Source organism: Salvelinus fontinalis, chromosome 35 (genome assembly GCF_029448725.1).
Source record: "Salvelinus fontinalis isolate EN_2023a chromosome 35, ASM2944872v1, whole genome shotgun sequence".
NCBI lineage: Eukaryota > Metazoa > Chordata > Actinopteri > Salmoniformes > Salmonidae > Salvelinus > Salvelinus fontinalis.
The window spans coordinates 37,362,262-37,382,216 of NC_074699.1; the positions used below are offsets into that span (position 1 = coordinate 37,362,262).

The window sequence follows — 19,955 nt, forward strand, 5'->3', positions numbered from 1 at the left end:
AGGTAGCCCGGTCCAGATCTGGTTGTACTGTCTAGCCAAGTCATTGTCACACCAGGCAGAGCCAGGTCATAGTCATCATTAAAACAACAGCAGTATCTTCCCTACAGGAGATGAATGTCAAGCTAAACAGAGTGAAACAAGGTGGGGAAAAGGTTTGTTTGTACAGTAAGAGACAGTACTGTGAGTGGTTACACATCAACATGTTGTAGTATCAGCCAGCAGAAACAGCAGACAGCAGTCACTTTGGGGAGTATAAACCTGACTCCAGATCAGCTCATAGAAGACCTGTGGTCCTCCATGCTGCAGAACATGTTGTGAAGATCATTCAAACCTATTCTTTAACATGTTATCATATGTATCAATGTCTAATAGAGTGCCTTCAGAAAGTACCCCTCGACCTTTTCCAGATTTTATTGTTTTACAAAGTGGGATTCAAATTGTCATTTTTTTGTCAACGATCTACACAAAATACTCCGTGACAGTGTAAGAAAAAAAACATTTGTAAAAGAGAAATAAAAATAAAACAGGAATATATTGTGATTAGATAAGTACTCAACCACCTGAGTCAATACATGTTAGAATCACCTTGGCAACGATTACACCTGTGTCTTTCTGGGTACGTTTCCTAGATCTTTTTAATTCTTCAAGCTCTGTCAACTTGGTTGTTGATCATTGCTAGACTGCCATTTTAAGATCTTGCCATAGATTTTCAAGTAGTTTTAAGTAAAAACTCTAACTAGGCCATACAGGAACATTCAATGTCATCTTGGTAAGCAACTCAAATATATACTGAACAAAAATATAAAATGCAACATGTAAAGTGTTGGTGCCATGTTTAATGAGCTGAAATAAAAGATCCCAGAAATGTTCCATACGCACAAAAAGCATTTCTCTCAAATGCTGTGCACTAATTTGTTTACATCCCTGTTAGTGAGCATTTATCCTTTGCCAAGATAATCCATCCACCTGACAGGTGTGGCATATCAAGAAGCTGATTAAACAGCATGATCATTACACAGGTGTCCCTTGTGCTGGGGACAATAAAAGGCCACAAAAATGTGCAGTTTTGTCACACAACACAGTGCCACAGATGTCTCAGGTTTTACGGGAGCGTGCGATTGGAATGCTGACGGCAAGAATGTCCGCCAGAGCTGTTGCCTGATAATTTAATGTTAATTTCTACCATAAGCCGCCTCTGACGTCGTTTTAGAGAATTTGGCAGTACGTCCAACCGGCCTCAGAACCGCGTGTAACCACCCCAGCCCAGGACCTCCACATCCGGCTTCTTCACCTGCGGATATTGTCTGAGACCAGCCAGCCGGACAGCTGATGAAACTGTGGGTTTGCACAACCGAATAATTTCTGCACAATCTGTCAGAAACTGTCTCAGGGAAGCTCATCTGTGTGTTCGGCTTCGTAACCGACTTCAGTGGGAAAATGCTCACCTTCGATTGTCACTGAAGTGTGCTCTTTACGGATGAATCCCAGTTTCAACTGTCCCGGGTAGAAGGCAGACATGGCGTCGTGTGTACGAGAGGTTTGCTGATGTCAACGTTGTGAACAGAGTGCCCCATGGTGGCGGTGGGGTTATGGTATGGGCAGGCATAAGCTATGGACAATGAACACAACTGCATTTTATCTATCTATGCCAATTTTAATGCACAGAGATACCGTGATGAGATCCTGAGACCCATTGTTGTGCCATTCATCCACCACCATCACCTCATGTTTCAGTATGATAATGCACAGCTCCCATGTCGTACAAGGATCTGTACACTATTCCTGGAAGCTGAACATGTCCCAGTTCTTCCATGGCCTGCATACTCCCAGACATGTCACTCATTGAGCATGTTTGGGATGCTCTGGGTCGACGTGTACGACAGTGTGTTCCAGTTCCTGCCAATATCCATCAACTTCACACAGTCATTGAAGAGGAGTGGCACAACATTCCACAGGTCCCAATCAACAGCCTGATTAACTCTATGTGAATGGAGATGTGTTGTGGTGCTTGAGGCAAACGGTGGTCACACCAGATACTGACTGGTTTTCACGAGGTAAACGGCGGTCACACCAGATACTGACTGGTTTTCACGAGGTAAACGGCGGTCACACCAGATACTGACTGGTTTTCACGAGGCAAACGGCGGTCACACCAGATACTGACTGGTTTTCACGAGGTAAACGGCGGTCACACCAGATACTGACTGGTTTTCACGAGGTAAACGGCGGTCACACCAGATACTGACTGGTTTTCACGAGGTAAACGGTGGTCACACCAGATACTGACTGGTTTTCACGAGGTAAACGGCGGTCACACCACATACTGACTGGTTTTCACGAGGTAAACGGTGCTCACACCAGATACTGACTGGTTTTCACGAGGTAAACGGCGGTCACACCAGATACTGACTGGTTTTCACGAGGTAAACGGCGGTCACACCAGATACTGACTGGTTTTCACGAGGTAAACGGCGGTCACACCAGATACTGACTGGTTTTCACGAGGTAAACGGCGGTCACACCAGATACTGACTGGTTTTCACGAGGTAAACGGCGGTCACACCAGATACTGACTGGTTTTCACGAGGTAAACGGTGGTCACACCAGATACTGACTGGTTTTCACGAGGTAAACGGCGGTCACACCAGATACTGACTGGTTTTCACGAGGTAAACGGTGCTCACACCAGATACTGACTGGTTTTCACGAGGTAAACGGCGGTCACACCAGATACTGACTGGTTTTCACGAGGTAAACGGCGGTCACACCAGATACTGACTGGTTTTCACGAGGTAAACGGCGGTCACACCAGATACTGACTGGTTTTCACGAGGTAAACGGCGGTCACACCAGATACTGACTGGTTTTCATGAGGCAAACGGCGGTCACACCAGATACTGACTGGTTTTCACGAGGTAAACGGCGGTCACACCAGATACTGACTGGTTTTCATGAGGCAAACGGTGGTCACACCAGATACTGACTGGTTTTCACGAGGTAAACGGCGGTCACACCAGATACTGACTGGTTTTCACGAGGTAAACGGCGGTCACACCAGATACTGACTGGTTTTCACGAGGTAAACGGCGGTCACACCAGATACTGACTGGTTTTCACGAGGTAAAGGGTGGTCACACCAGATACTGACTGGTTTTCACGAGGTAAACGGCGGTCACACCAGATACTGACTGGTTTTCACGAGGCAAACGGCGGTCACACCAGATACTGACTGGTTTTCATGAGGTAAACGGCGGTCACACCAGATACTGACTGGTTTTCACGAGGTAAACGGCGGTCACACCAGATACTGACTGGTTTTCACGAGGTAAACGGCGGTCACACCAGATACTGACTGGTTTTCACGAGGTAAACGGCGGTCACACCAGATACTGACTGGTTTTCACGAGGTAAACGGCGGTCACACCAGATACTGACTGGTTTTCATGAGGCAAACAGTGGTCACACCAGATACTGACTGGTTTTCACGAGGTAAACTGCGGTCACACCAGATACTGACTGCTTTTCACGAGGTAAACGGTGGTCACAACAGATACTGACTGGTTTTCACGAGGTAAACGGCGGTCACACCAGATACTGACTGGTTTTCACGAGGTAAACGGTGGTCACACCAGATACTGACTGGTTTTCACGAGGTAAACGGTGGTCACAACAGATACTGACTGGTTTTCACGAGGTAAATGGTGGTCACACCAGATACTGACTGGTTTTCACGAGGTAAACGGTGGTCACACCAGATACTGACTGCTTTTCACGAGGTAAATGGTGGTCACACCAGATACTGACTGCTTTTCACGAGGTAAATGGTGGTCACACCAGATACTGACTGGTTTTCACGAGGTAAACGGCGGTCACACCAGATACTGACTGGTTTTCTGATCCACGCGTCTACCTTTTCGTTAAGGTATCTGTGGCCAAGAGATGCATATCTGTATTCCCAGTCATGTGAAATCCTTAGATTAGGGCCTAATGAATTTAAATCCATAGATTAGGGCCTCATTAATTTAAATCCATAGATTAGGGCCTCATTAATTTAAATCCATAGATTAGGGCCTAATGAATTTAAATCCATAGATTAGGGCCTAATGAATTTAAATCCATAGATTAGGGCCTAATGAATTTAAATCCATAGATTAGGGCCTCATAAATTTTATTTACACTGATTTCCTTATGAACCGTAACTCAGAAGAATCTTTGAAATTGTAGCATGTTGCGTTTATATTTTTGTTCTGTGTATATTTGGTCTTTTATTTCACGTTTTTGTTCAGCTGAAAGGTGAATTCATCTCCCAGTGTCTGTTGGAAAGCAGACTGAACCAGGTCTTCCTCTAGGATTTTGTCTGTGCTTAGCTCCATTCGGTTCTTTTTTATCCTGAAAACCTCCCCAGTCCTTAATGATGACAAGCATACCCATAACATGATGCAGTCACCACCATGCTTGAAAATATGGAGAGTGGTACTCGGTGATGTGTTGTATTGATGTGCCCCAAACATAACTTTGTGTCCTGAATGCAAAGTGTTAATATCTTTGACACATTGTTTGTAGTATTACTTTAGTGCCTTATTGCAAACAGGATGCATGTTTTAGAAAATGTTTATTCTGTACAGGCTTCCTTCTTTTCAGTCTGTTAATGAGGTTAGTATTGTGGAGTAACTACAATGTTGTTGATCCATCCTCAGTTTTCCATCACAGCTATTAAACTCTGTAACTGTGTTCAAGTCACCATTAGCCTCACGGTGAAATCCCTGAGCGATTTCCTTCCTCTCCTGCAACTGAGTTAGGAATGACTCCTGCATCTTTGTAGTGACTTGGTATATTGATACGTTATCTAAAGTGTAATTAATGACTTCACCGTGCTCAAAGGGATGTTCAATGTCTACTTTTTTTTTTATTTTACCCATCTACCAATAGGTGCCCTTCTTTGCGAGCCATTGGAAAACCTCCCTGGTCTTTGTGGTTGAATCTGTGTTTGAAATTCACTGCTCGACTGAGGGACCTTCCAGATAATTGTATGTGTGGGGAACAGAGATGAGGTAGTCATTCAAACATCATGTTAAACAGTATTATTGCACACAGACAGTCCATGCAACTTGTTAAAGCACATTTTTATTCCTGAACTTATGTAGGTTCGCCATAATAAAGAGTTTGAATACTTATTGACTCAAGACATTTCAGCTTTTCATAAAAAAATTCTACAAACATAAATTCACCTTGCAATTATGGGGTATTATTGTGTGTAGGACAGTGACAACAAATCTTAAATTCCGGCTGTAACACATGTGTATAAAGGGGTGTGAAGCCTTTCTGAAGGGGCTGTATTCAGTGTGTCTAGTTGGATCTAAGATCAGGAGTTATACTGCATCTGGTCTTCTGTCAAAACATACTTATTGGTGAATGATTCCACGGAGGGTAAGATGTCTCTGTGTAAAACTGATTTCTGAGTGCTGATACGGTTCCATCCCACAACTTATCACAGTTTAGATCTGCCGCTATAGTCTTTATGTCTGCTAGAATATCCCAAAGGACTTCTAGACCAATCGTGTCTGCTAGAATATCCCAAAGGACTTCTAGACCAATCGTGTCTGCTAGAATATCCCAAAGGACTTCTAGACCAATCATGTCTGCTAGAATATCCCAAAGGACTTCTAGACCAATCATGTCTGCTAGAATATCCCAAAGGACTTCTAGACCAATCATGTCTGCTAGAATATCCCAAAGGACTTCTAGACCAATCGTGTCTGCTAGAATATCCCAAAGGACTTCTAGACCAATCGTGTCTGCTAGAATATCCCAAAGGACTTCTAGACCAATCATGTCTGCTAGAATATCCCAAAGGACTTCTAGACCAATCATGTCTGCTAGAATATACCAAAGGACTTCTACACCCAATCGTCAGTCTCAGAGTCACTTCTATCAGAGACGGGTGGAGCGGATTGGCTGTTGAAGTGGATGTCCTGCCCCTCCATCAGGACAGGTCAGTTCTGGTTCTTAAAGGGTCCATGATTCCCCTCCCTGTGTCTCACTGCCACAGCACGCCCTAACCCAGTCTCTCTCACTGCCACAGCACGCCCTAACCCAGTCTCTCTCACTGCCACAGCACGCCCTAACCCAGTCTCTCTCACTGCCACAGCATGCCCTAACCCAGTCTCTCTCACTGCCACAGCACGCCCTAGCCCAGTCTCTCTCACTGCCACAGCACGCCCTAGCCCAGTCTCTCTCACTACCACAGCACGCCCTAACCCAGTCTCTCTCACTGCCACAGCATGCCCTAACCCAGTGTCTCTCACTGCCACAGCACGCCCTAACCCAGTCTCTCTCACTACCACAGCACGCCCTAACCCAGTCTCTCTCACTACCACAGCACGCCCTAACCCAGTCTCTCTCACTACCACAGCACGCCCTAGCCCAGTCTCTCTCACTGCCACAGCACGCCCTAGCCCAGTCTCTCTCACTGCCACAGCACGCCCTAACCCAGTCTCTCTCACTGCCACACCACGCCCTAACCCAGTCTCACTGCCACAGCACGCCCTAACCCAGTCTCTCTCACTGCCACAGCACGCCCTAACCCAGTCTCTCTCACTGCCACAGCACGCCCTAACCCAGTCTCTCTCACTGCCACAGCACGCCCTAACCCAGTCTCTCTCACTGCCACAGCACGCCCTAACCCAGTCTCTCTCACTGCCACAGCACGCCCTAACCCAGTCTCTCTCACTGCCACAGCACGCCCTAGCCCAGTCTCTCTCACTGCCACAGCACGCCCTAACCCAGTCTCTCTCACTGCCACACCACGCCCTAACCCAGTCTCACTGCCACAGCACGCCCTAACCCAGTCTCTCTCACTGCCACAGCACGCCCTAACCCAGTCTCTCTCACTGCCACAGCACGCCCTAGCCCAGTCTCTCTCACTGCCACAGCACGCCCTAACCCAGTCTCTCTCACTGCCACACCACGCCCTAACCCAGTCTCTCTCACTGCCACAGCACGCCCTAACCCAGTCTCTCTCACTGCCACAGCACGCCCTAACCCAGTCTCTCTCACTGCCTCAGGACGGCAGCCATGTTGTCTGTTCCCCACCCATGGTCTCCTCTCCACATCCAGGTGCTTTCCTCAGGTGCTGGAGTTGTAGGTGAGCTCATGGAAAACAGACAGGGAAACGCTGCTCCCAGCTGATATTTACTTAGAACCATGTTTCCACCATTAGGTCCTGGATACCTGATGAAGACCTACGGGTGGAAACGTTAATGTTTCCACCATTAGGTCCTGGATACCTGATGAAGACCTACGGGTGGAAACGTTAATGTTTCCACCATTAGGTCCTGGATACCTGATGAAGACCTACGGGTGGAAACGTTAATGTTTCCACCATTAGGTCCTGGATACCTGATGAAGACCTACGGGTGGAAACGTTAATGTTTCCACCATTAGGTCCTGGATACCTGATGAAGACCTACGGGTGGAAACGTTAGAAATATCAGCTGGGAGCAGCAGTGTGGCGTTTTCCTTTCTGTTCTCCTCTCTATTGAACCATGGTCTGTAGTTAGTCCACCAATAACCCATGGTCTGTAGTTAGTCCACCAATAACCCATGGTCTGTAGTTAGTCCACCAATAACCCATGGTCTGTAGTTAGTCCACCAATAACCCATGGTCTGTAGTTAGTCCACCAATAACCCATGGTCTGTAGTTAGTCCACCAATAACCCATGGTCTGTAGTTAGTCCACCAATAACCCATGGTCTGTAGTTAGTCCACCAATAACCCATGGTCTGTAGTTAGTCCACCAATAACCCATGGTCTGTAGTTAGTCCACCAATAACCCATGGTCTGTAGTTAGTCCACCAATAAACCATGGTCTGTAGTTAGTCCACCAATAACCCATGGTCTGTAGTTAGTCCACCAATAACCCATGGTCTGTAGTTAGTCCACCAATAACCCATGGTCTGTAGTTAGTCCACCAATAAACCATGGTCTGTAGTTAGTCCACCAATAACCCATGGTCTGTAGTTAGTCCACCAATAAACCATGGTCTGTAGTTAGTCCACCAATAACCCATGGTCTGTAGTTAGTCCACCAATAAACCATGGTCTGTAGTTAGTCCACCAATAAACCATGGTCTGTAGTTAGTCCACCAATAAACCATGGTCTGTAGTTAGTCCACCAATAACCCATGGTCTGTAGTTAGTCCACCAATAAACCATGGTCTGTAGTTAGTCCACCAATAACCCATGGTCTGTAGTTAGTCCACCAATAAACATGGTCTGTAGTTAGTCCACCAATAACCCATGGTCTGTAGTTAGTCCACCAATAACCCATGGTCTCTTCTCCATTAATCCATGGTCTGCAGTTAGTCCACCATTAACCCATGGTGTCTAATGGTCTGTAGTCCATTAACAGTATTCTCCTACTGCTCAAGACGTGTTGTAGTTAGCTGTATCCTTCCCAAAGCTGTAATAGTTGTCCATGTCGTCCATGTTTGCCGTGGTGAGCTTGGTGAGGTTCTGGGAGCCTCCATTATCCATGTTGTTGTTGGCCCCTGAGGTCCCAAAGTCAAAGTTGTCCTCCTCATAGTGGCCCTGGGCCTCCATCTCAGGAAGAGCATCTGGAAACAGACAGAGAAACAGGGCTGTTAGGGAGAGTACAGTGGTAGAACCAACCCCGACCCAGAACACAGTGGTAGAACCAACCCTAACCCCAACCCAGAACACAGTGGTAGAACCAACCCTAACCCAGAACACAGTGGTAGAACCAACCTCAACCCAGAACACAGTGGTAGAACCAACCCCAACCCAGAACACAGTGGTAGAACCAACCCCAACCCAGAACACAGTGGTAGAACCAACCCTAACCCAGAACACAGTGTTAGAACCAACCCTAACCCCAACCCAGAACACTGTGGTAGAACCAACCCTAACCCAGAACACAGTGGTAGAACCAACCCTAACCCCAACCCAGAACGCTGTGGTAGAACCAACCCCAACCCAGAACACAGTGGTAGAACCAACCCCAACCCAGAACACAGTGGTAGAACCAACCCTAACCCAGAACACAGTGGTAGAACCAACCCCAACCCAGAACACAGTGGTAGAACCAACCCCAACCCAGAACACAGTGGTAGAACCAACCCTAACCCCAACCCAGAACACAGTGGTAGAACCAACCCTAACCCCAACCCAGAACACAGTGGTAGAACCAACCCTAACCCCAACCCAGAACACAGTGGTAGAACAAACCCCAACCCAGAACACAGTGGTAGAACCAACCCCAACCCAGAACACAGTGGTAGAACCAACCCTAACCCAGAACACAGTGGTAGAACCAACCCCAACCCAGAACACAGTGGTAGAACCAACCCAAACCCTAACCCAGAACACAGTGGTAGAACCAACCCCAACCCTGAACACAGTGGTAGAACCAACCCTAACCCCAACCCAGAACACAGTGGTAGAACCAACCCCAACCCAGAACACAGTAAAGGGTACAGGGTTAGGGGTAAAGGGTTAGGGTAAAGGGTTAGGGTAAAGGGTTAGGGTAAAGGGTTAGGGTAAAGGGTTTGGGGTAAAGGGTTTGGGGTAAAGGGTTAGGGTAAAGGGTTAGGGGTAAAGGGTTAGGGGTAAAGGGTTTGGGGTAGGGGTAAAGGGTTTGGGGTAAAGGGTTAGGGGTAAAGGGTTAGGGGTAAAGGGTTAGGGTAAAGGGTTAGGGGTTAAGGGTTTGGGGTAAAGGGTTTGGGGTAAAGGGTTAGGGGTAAAGGGTTATGGGTAAAGGGTTTGGGGTAAAGAGTTAGGGGTAAAGGGTAAAGGGTTAGGGGTAAAGGGTTAGGGGTTAGGGGTAAAGGGTTTGGGGTAAAGGGTTAGGGGTAAAAGGTTAGGGGTAAAGGGTTTGGGGTAAAGGGTTAGGGGTAAAGGGTTTGGGGTAAAGGGTTTGGGGTAAAGGGTTAGGGGTAAAGATGGATGTCATAAGGTGAATGCACCAATTTGTAAGTCGCTCTGGATAAGAGCGTCTGCTAAATGACTTAAATGTAAAATGTAAATGTAAAGGGTTTGGGGTAAAGGGTTTGGGGTAAAGGGTTTGGGGTAAAGGGTTTGGGGTAAAGGGTAAAGGGTTAGGGGTAAAGGGTTAGGGGTAAAGGGTTAGGGGTAAAGCCCTACCTTGTCTGTCAGGGGAGATGTCCATGCTGGGTTAGGGGTAAAGGGTTTGGTCTCAGGGTAAAGGGTTAGGGTAAAGGGTTAGGAGTAAAGGGTTAGGAGTAAAGGGTTAGGGGTAAAGGGTTGGGGTAAAGGGTTAGGGGTAAAGGGTTAGGGTAAAGGGTTAGGGTAAAGGGTTAGGGGTAAAGGGTTAGGGGTAAAGGGTTAGGGGTAAAGGGTTAGGGGTAAAGGGTTAGGGTAAAGGGTTAGGGGTTAGGGTTAGGGGTAAAGGGTTAGGGGTAAAGCCCTACCTTGTCTGTCAGGGGAGATGTCCATGCCGGGTTAGGGGTAAAGGGTTAGGGGTAAAGGGTTAGGGTAAAGGGTTAGGGGTAAAGGGTTAGGGGTAAAGGGTTAGGGGTAAAGGGTTAGGGGTAAAGGGTTAGGGGTAAAGGGTTAGGGGTAAAAGGTTAGGGGTAAAGGGTTAGGGTAAAGGGTTAGGGGTAAAGGGTTAGGAGTAAAGGGTTAGGGTTAGGGTAAAGGGTTAGGGGTAAAGGGTTAGGGGTAAAGGGTTAGGGGTAAAGGGTTAGGGGTAAAGGGTTAAGGATTAGGGGTAAAGGGTTAGGGGTAAAGGGTTAGGGGTAAAGGGTTAGGGTAAAGGGTTAGGGGTAAAGGGTTAGGGGTAAAGGGTTAGGGTAAAGGGTTAGGGGTAAAGGGTTAGGGAAAAGGGTTAGGGGTAAAGGGTTAGGGGTAAAGGGTTAGGGTAAAGGGTTAGGGTAAAGGGTTAGGGGTAAAGGGTTAGGGGTAAAGGGTTAGGGGTAAAGGGTTAGGGGTAAAGGGTTTGGTCTCAGGGTAAAGGGTTAGGGGTAAAGGGTTAGGGTAAAGGGTTAGGGGTAAACGGTAAAGCCTCACCTTGTCCGTTAGGTGAGATGTCCATGCCGTGTTTGACCTTCATGTGTCGGCTGAGGTTCCCCTTCAGGTTAAACTTGGAGGAGCAGTAAGGACACTTGAAGGGTTTGGAGCCGGCGTGGAGGTGCATGTGACCCAGCAGGTTGTACATTCTGTTGAACGACTTCCCGCACACCTGGAAAAGACAAAGCATGACTTACAGTATATGTTCATAATTGGAATCGTGATCGTCGCTACAAGTCCCTATTTGAGGGAGTAACCAACCCCCAATACCTAACTGTAGTCCCTGCTACCAGTCCCTATTACCAACCCCCAAGACCTAACTGTAGTCCCTGCTACCAGTCCCTATTAACCAACCCCCAAGACCTAACTGTAGTCCCTGCTACCAGTCCCTATTAACCAACCCCCAAGACCTAACTGTAGTCCCTGCTACCGGTCCCTATTAACCAACCCCCAAGACCTAACTGTAGTCCCTGCTACCAGTCCCTATTAACCAACCCCCAAGACCTAACTGTAGTCCCTGCTACCAGTCCCTATTAACCAACCCCCAAGACCTAACTGTAGTCCCTGCTACCAGTCCCTATTAACCAACCCCCAAGACCTAACTGTAGTCCCTGCTACCAGTCCCTATTAACCAACCCCCAAGACCTAACTGTAGTCCCTGCTACCAGTCCCTATTAACCAACCCCCAAGACCTAACTGTAGTCCCTGCTACCAGTCCCTATTAACCAACCCCCAAGACCTAACTGTAGTCCCTGCTACCAGTCCCTATTAACCAACCCCCAAGACCTAACTGTAGTCCCTGCTACCAGTCCCTATTAACCAACCCCCAAGACCTAACTGTAGTCCCTGCTACCAGTCCCTATTAACCAACCCCCAAGACCTAACTGTATTCCCTGCTACCAGTCCCTATTAACCAACCCCCAAGACCTAACTGTAGTCCCTGGCTGCTACCAGTCCCTATTAACCAACCCCCAAGACCTAACTGTAGTCCCTGCTACCAGTCCCTATTAACCAACCCCTAAGACCTAACTGTAGTCCCTGCTACCAGTCCCTATTAACCAACCCCCAAGACCTAACTGTAGTCCCTGCTACCAGTCCCTATTAACCAACCCCCAAGACCTAACTGTAGTCCCTGCTACCGGTCCCTATTAACCAACCCCCAAGACCTAACTCTAGTCCCTGCTACCAGTCCCTATTAACCAACCCCCAAGACCTAACTGTAGTCCCTGCTACCAGTCCCTATTAACCAACCCCCAAGACCTAACTGTATTCCCTGCTACCAGTCCCTATTAACCAACCCCCAAGACCTAACTGTAGTCCCTGCTACCGGTCCCTATTAACCAACCCCCAAGACCTAACTCTAGTCCCTGCTACCAGTCCCTATTAACCAACCCCCAAGACCTAACTCTAGTCCCTGCTACCAGTCCCTATTAACCAACCCCCAAGACCTAACTGTAGTCCCTGCTACCAGTCCCTATTAACCAACCCCCAAGACCTAACTGTAGTCCCTGCTACCAGTCCCTATTAACCAACCCCCAAGACCTAACTGTAGTCCCTGCTACCAGTCCCTATTAACCAACCCCCAAGACCTAACTGTATTCCCTGCTACCAGTCCCTATTAACCAACCCCCAAGACCTAACTGTAGTCCCTGCTACCAGTCCCTATTAACCAACCCCCAAGACCTAACTGTAGTCCCTGCTACCGGTCCCTATTAACCAACCCCCAAGACCTAACTGTAGTCCCTGCTACCAGTCCCTATTAACCAACCCCCAAGACCTAACTGTAGTCCCTGCTACCAGTCCCTATTAACCAACCCCCAAGACCTAACTGTATTCCCTGCTACCAGTCCCTATTAACCAACCCCAATACCTAACTGTAGTCCCTGCTACCAGTCCCTATTAACCAACCCCCAAGACCTAACTGTAGTCCCTGCTACCAGTCCCTATTAACCAACCCCCAAGACCTAACTGTAGTCCCTGCTACCAGTCCCTATTAACCAACCCCCAAGACCTAACTGTAGTCCCTGGCTGCTACCAGTCCCTATTAACCAACCCCCAAGACCTAACTGTAGTCCCTGGCTGCTACCAGTCCCTATTAACCAACCCCCAAGACCTAACTGTAGTCCCTGGCTGCTACCAGTCCCTATTAACCAACCCCCAAGACCTAACTGTAGTCCCTGCTACCAGTCCCTATTAACCAACCCCCAAGACCTAACTGTAGTCCCTGCTACCAGTCCCTATTAACCAACCCGCAAGACCTAACTGTAGTCCCTGCTACCAGTCCCTATTACCAACCCCCAAGACCTAACTGTAGTCCCTGCTACCAGTCCCTATTAACCAACCCCCAAGACCTAACTGTAGTCCCTGCTACCAGTCCCTATTACCAACCCCCAAGACCTAACTGTAGTCCCTGCTACCAGTCCCTATTAACCAACCCCCAAGACCTAACTGTAGTCCCTGGCTGCTACCAGTCCCTATTAACCAACCCCCAAGACCTAACTGTAGTCCCTGCTACCAGTCCCTATTAACCAACCCCCAAGACCTAACTCTAGTCCCTGCTACCAGTCCCTATTAACCAACCCCCAAGACCTAACTGTAGTCCCTGGCTGCTACCGGTCCCTATTTGAGGCAATAACCAACCTTCAACACGAAAGACTAGGGGCCGGTTATTTCAGAATTCATATAACGGTGTCCGAAACCCTCCCCTGCTCAAAAAAATAAAGGGAACACTTAAACAGCGCAATGTAACTCCAAGTCAATCACACTTCTGTGAAATCAAACTGTCCACTTAGGAAGCAACACTGATTGACAATAAATGTCACATGCTGTTGTGCAAATGGAATAGACAAAAGGTGGAAATTATAGGCAATTAGCAAGACACCCCCAAAAAAGGAGTGATTCTGCAGGTGGTGACCACAGACCACTTCTCAGTTCCTATGCTTCCTGGCTGATGTTTTGGTCACTTTTGAATGCTGGCAGTGCTCTCACTCTAGTGGTAGCATGAGACGGAGTCTACAACCCACACAAGTGGCTCAGGTAGTGCAGTTCATCCAGGATGGCACATCAATGCGAGTTGTGGCAAAAAGGTTTGCTGTGTCTGTCAGCGTAGTGCCCAGAGCATGCAGGCGCTACCAGGAGACAGGCCAGTACATCAGGAGACGTGGAGGAGGCCGTAGAAGGGCAACAACCCAGCAGCAGGACCGCTACCTCCGCCTTTGTGCAAGGAGGAGCACTGCCAGAGCCCTGCAAAATGACCTCCAGCAGGCCACAAATGTGCATGTGTCTGCTCAAACGGTCAGAAACAGACTCCATGAGGGTGGTATGAGGGCTCGACGTCCACAGGTGGGGGTTGTGCTTACTTATAATATGTCTAGGAGCAACAACGGCTCAGCCGCGAAGTGGTAGGCCACACAAGCTCACAGAACGGGACCGCCGAGTGCTGAAGAGCGAAACAATTGTCTGTCCTCGGATGCAACACTCACTACCGAGTTCCAAACTGCCTCTGGAAGCAACGTCAGCACAAGAACTGTTTGTCGGGAGCTTCATGAAATTGGTTTCCATGGCCGAGCAGCCGCACACAAGCCTAAGATCACAATGCGCAATGCCAAGCGTTGGCTGGAGTGGTGTAAAGCTCGCTGCCATTGGACTCTGGAGCAGTGGAAATGGCAGTCAGACGGACAAATTTGGGTTTGGCGGATGCCAGTAGAAACTTACCTGCCTGAATGCATAGTGCCAACTGTAAAGTTTGGTGGAGGAGGAATAATGGTCTGGGGCTGTTTCTCATGGTTCGGGCCCCGTAGTTCCAGTGAAGGGAAATCTTAACGCTACAGCATACAACGACATTCTAGACGATTCTGTGCTTCCAACTTTGCAGCAACAGTTTGGGGGAAGGCTCTTTCCTGTTTCAGCATGACAATGCCCCTGTGCACAAAGTGAGGTCTATACAGAAATGGTTTGTCGAGATCGGTATGGAAGAACTTGACTGGCCTGCACACAGCCCTGACCTCAACCCCTTTGAATTGGAACGCCAACTGCGAGCCAGGCCTAATCCCCCAACATCAGTGCCTGACCTCACTAATGCTCTTGTGGCTGAATGGAAGCAAGTCCCTGCAGCAATGTTCCAACATCTAGTGGAAAGCCTTCCCAGAAGAGTGGAGGCTGTTATAGCAGCAATGTTCCAACATCTAGTGGAAAGCCTTCCCAGAAGAGTGGAGGCTGTTATAGCAGCAATGTTCCAACATCTAGTGGAAAGCCTTCCCAGAAGAGTGGAGGCTGTTATAGCAGCAATGTTCCAACATCTAGTGGAAAGCCTTCCCAGAAGAGTGGAGGCTGTTATAGCAGCAATGTTCCAACATCTAGTGGAAAGCCTTCCCAGAAGAGTGGAGGCTGTTATAGCAGCAATGTTCCAACATCTAGTGGAAAGCCTTCCCAGAAGAGTGAAGGCTGTTATAGCAGCAATGTTCCAACATCTAGTGGAAAGCCTTCCCAGAAGAGTGGAGGCTGTTATAGCAGCAATGTTCCAACATCTAGTGGAAAGCCTTCCCAGAAGAGTGGAGGCTGTTATAGTAGCAATGTTCCAACATCTAGTGGAAAGCCTTCCCAGAAGAGTGGAGGCTGTTATAGCAGCAAAGGGGGGGGACCAACTCCATATTAAAGTCCATAATTTTGGAATGAGTGCAGATGTCCACATACTTTTGGTAATGTAGTGTAAAGCCAACATGAAACTTGATACCAGGCCTATAGTGTCTGAAAAAGTGAATCCATTCTTCTCTAGCTAATAAAAACCTGTCTCCCTATCTTCTGAATCAAGCGTGTACTCAGTACAGTAGCCTATGCTTCGGAGGGCCAGGTAGCCTAAAAACAGACAGGTAAAGACTTTCAGCTGGCAGGCAGACAGAATACGTTTCTGAGTGACAGCGTGAGGGCGTTGTATAGGCGTTTTGTTGTGGGACTAGAAACAAACGGAACGTTATTGGTTCCCATGGTTTTAAAATAACAGTTCTGTTCCGGAACACTATCAGTCACTTTCCTTCCAGGTTCCCTCTGTTCCCTTCCGGCTGTGTTCCCTGAACTTGTTCCAACCCTGCATATAAACTCACCTTGCATTTGAAGGGTTTGACGGGCAGGTGGACGATCATGTGCGTTTTGAGCGTCTGTTTCTGGATGAAGCTCTTGAAGCAGATGTGACACTGGAAGGGTCTGATGCTGTTGTGGATCAACATGTGTCTCTTCAGGTTGGCTGACAAGGTGAACTCACGGGAACACACCTCACACTTATGACCCTTCATACCCTGACCAATAAGAACACAGGAGGACAGTTAGATGGAGGACCACTGACCAATAAGAACACAGGAGGACAGTTAGATGAGGACCAGCAGAATGAACATGAAGTTAGTTTAAATTCTGAAAAAAAGCTGAAGAAAAAGCATGTTGGGGTCAGACCTAGCTTCTAAAGGCTTGGTGGTGCTCTTCACCTAAGAGCACAGGGGTCAGGGGTCAGAGTTAGGTACCTTGTGTGTGAGGGTGTGCTGGTGGAGGGTTATAGTTAGGGGTCAGAGTTAGGTACCTTGTGTGTGAGGGTGTGCTGGTGGAGGGTTATAGTTAGGGGTCAGAGTTAGGTACCTTGTGTGTGAGGGTGTGCTGGTGGAGGGTTATAGTTAGGGGTCAGAGTTAGGTACCTTGTGTGTGAGGGTGTGCTGGTGGAGGGTTATAGTTAGGGGTCAGAGTTAGGTACCTTGTGTGTGAGGGTGTGCTGGTGGAGGGTTATAGTTAGGGGTCAGAGTTAGGTACCTTGTGTGTGAGGGTGTGCTGGTGGAGGGTTATAGTTAGAGGTCAGGGGTCAGAGTTAGGTACCTTGTGTGTGAGGGTGTGCTGGTGGAGGGTTATAGTTAGGGGTCAGAGTTAGGTACCTTGTGTGTGAGGGTGTGCTGGTGGAGGGTTATAGTTAGGGGTCAGGGGTCAGAGTTAGGTACCTTGTGTGTGAGGGTGTGCTGGTGGAGGGTTAGGGGTCAGGGGTCAGAGTTAGGTACCTTGTGTGTGAGGGTGTGCTGGTGGAGGGTTATAGTTAGGGGTCAGAGTTAGGTACCTTGTGTGTGAGGGTGTGCTGGTGGAGGGTTATAGTTAGGGGTCAGGGGTCAGAGTTAGGTACCTTGTGTGTGAGGGTGTGCTGGTGGAGGGTTATAGTTAGGGGTCAGAGTTAGGTACCTTGTGTGTGAGGGTGTGCTGGTGGAGGGTTATAGTTAGGGGTCAGGGGTCAGAGTTAGGTACCTTGTGTGTGAGGGTGTGCTGGTGGAGGGTTATAGTTAGAGGTCAGAGTTAGGTACCTTGTGTGTGAGGGTGTGCTGGTGGAGGGTTATAGTTAGGGGTCAGGGGTCAGAGTTAGGTACCTTGTGTGTGAGGGTGTGCTGGTGGAGGGTTATGGTTAGGGGTCAGAGTTAGGTACCTTGTGTGTGAGGGTGTGCTGGTGGAGGGTTATAGTTAGGGGTCAGAGTTAGGTACCTTGTGTGTGAGGGTGTGCTGGTGGAGGGTTATAGTTAGGGGTCAGAGTTAGTTACCTTGTGTGTGAGGGTGTGCTGGTGGAGGGTTATGGTTAGGGGTCAGAGTTAGGTACCTTGTGTGTGAGGGTGTGCTGGAGGAGGGTTATAGTTAGGGGTCAGGGGTCAGAGTTAGGTACCTTGTGTGTGAGGGTGTGCTGGCGGACGGTTATGGTTAGGGGTCAGGGGTCAGAGTTAGGTACCTTGTGTGTGAGGGCGTGCTGGCGGACGGTTATGGTTAGGGGTCAGGGGTCAGAGTTAGGTACCTTGTGTGTGAGGGTGTGCTGGCGGACGGTTATGGTTAGGGGTCAGGGGTCAGAGTTAGGTACCTTGTGTGTGAGGGCGTGCTGGCGGAGGTGGTGCAGCTGGACAAACTCCAGGCCGCAGTGGGAACAGGAGTACGGCCGAGGACTCTGGTGTTTCAGGAGGTGATTCTGCAGCTGGCTGCGGTAGGTGAAGGACTTGTCGCACTCTGTACACTGGTAACTAGTTGGTCCCTGGTGGCTGGTCTGGTGGCGCTTCAGATGGGCGTAGGTGGGGAACTCCATGCCACACTGGGAACACACGTGGCAGCGCCCGCGCTCGTGTTTGGTCTCGTGGGCGCGGAGCTCGCTGGGGTAGGCGAAGCCGCGGCGACAGAAGCGGCAGCTGTAAGGTTTGACGTCGGTGTGCTGCAGCATGTGTCTCTTCAGGTGGGAGGTCTGGGTGAAGCCCTTCTTACACACGCTGCATTTATGAGGCCTCGTTCCCTGGTGGGTGAGCAGGTGGGTCTGCAGGTGGCTGGGCTGTTTAAACAGCTTCCCACAGTGGGGGCAGGCGTGGGGCTTGATGCCCTGGTGACCCAGGATGTGAGTTACCAGGTTGTACTTGGAGGTGTAAGACTTTTCACACATACGGCACTTCCATCTCTTCAGGCCCTCGCCCATGTCCACACAGTACGACTCGTCTATCTGGATGTTGATGTCTAGACGGTCAACCCTCCGGCCGTGGTGACGATGGGTCCCTCCTCTTCCTGCTCCTGCTCCTCCTCTTCCCGCCACCCCTTGCTCCAGCTGGTTGCCCCACATCATACCCTGGCTGTTCTCATGGTAGATCTCCCCCCCCTCGTACCCCCCCACCTCGCTGGACTGGAAGTAGCTGCTGATAGTCTCCTCCTGTCCTCCTTTCCTCAGGCTGTTTCCCTCCTCCTCCTCCTCCTCTTCCTCCCCCCTTGCTCTCTCCTGATGCCCCCTCTGCCCCTGCAGGCCTCGATGCCCCGGCTCCCCTTTATGGCTGTGGCCGGCCTGGGAGTGTGTGTGAGGGTGTGTGTTAGCCTGCTGGCTGGACATGTCTCTGTCACACTCGGCACAGCCTTTTTGGGCGGCGGCACGGAGAGAGGCGGGGTCAACCTGGACCAATCCCCCTCTAGTAGTAGCCAGGTTGTTCAGCATGTGAACACAGGACGTCAGGCCAGTGATAACCCCCTCTCCTTTCACTTGGGATGACCCGTCCACAGGCACTCCAGCATGGCGCTCGGGCCCTACCATCTTCCCCTCGGGGGGTGGTCCATGCCACCTCCTCTGGCTACAGCTGGGCTGCATGTGTCCGTCTTCAGGCAGGTTGTCTCCCAGGTAATCTCCGTTAGCTCCTATCAGCTGATCAGCGTATTCGTAATCCACCCCCTCTACAGGCAGGGCAGGGGACTCTTTAGGTTCTCCTGTGTAGAAGCCATTAGGAGCGATGGTAGCACCGAACACCTCATTCTGAGAGATGAGGCCCAGAACAGCAGCCTGGGCTAGAGACAGAACCACCACAGGATCAGTCTGAGTGCCAGAATCTACCTGTCTGGCCATAGCCCTGGGCTCACATCTAACCAGGCGCCTGCTGGCTTCCTCCTGAGACACAGGGAGAGAGACAAGGTTAGTACTGCAGTCAACACATCTTTACAATCTACCATGTTGATCAGAGATATCAGTCAGTGAGGAGAGAATTCACCACGAATATCACCCATCAGCCCTGGTCAACCATCATCAATAATATCACCCATCAGCCCTGGTCAACCATCATCAATAATATCACCCATCAGCCCTGGTCAACCATCATCAATAATATCACCTATCAGCCCTGGTCAACCATCATCAATAATATCACCTATCAGCCCTGGTCAACCATCATCAATAATATCACCTATCAGCCCTGGTCAACCATCATCAATAATATCACCTCTCAGCCCTGGTCAACCATCATCAATAATATCACCTCTCAGCCCTGGTCAACCATCATCAATAATATCACCTCTCAGCCCTGGTCAACCATCATCAATAATATCACCTCTCAGCCCTGGTCAACCATCATCACGAATATCACCTCTCAGCCCTGGTCAACCATCATCACTAAT

The 19,955-nt window shown here is 49.2% G+C and overlaps 1 protein-coding gene across 4 annotated transcripts in view; it reads right to left on the reverse strand.

Annotated features, from left to right (window-relative positions):
• Nucleotides 1-5,104: 5,104 nt before the first annotated feature.
• LOC129834802 (zinc finger protein 710-like) overlaps nt 5,105-19,955 on the reverse strand; it is a 45,271-nt gene continuing 30,420 nt past the window's right edge. For all 4 annotated transcript variants that reach the window (XM_055900088.1, XM_055900089.1, XM_055900091.1 and 1 more), the window contains 4 exons: nt 17,908-19,452; nt 16,145-16,336; nt 11,046-11,217; nt 5,105-8,614 (listed from right to left, as the gene is read on the reverse strand). In XM_055900088.1, coding sequence (XP_055756063.1) covers nt 8,424-8,614; nt 11,046-11,217; nt 16,145-16,336; nt 17,908-19,452 — 2,100 coding nt within the window. In that variant the 3' untranslated portion in view covers nt 5,105-8,423. The remainder of the gene's footprint in view (nt 8,615-11,045; nt 11,218-16,144; nt 16,337-17,907; nt 19,453-19,955) is intronic.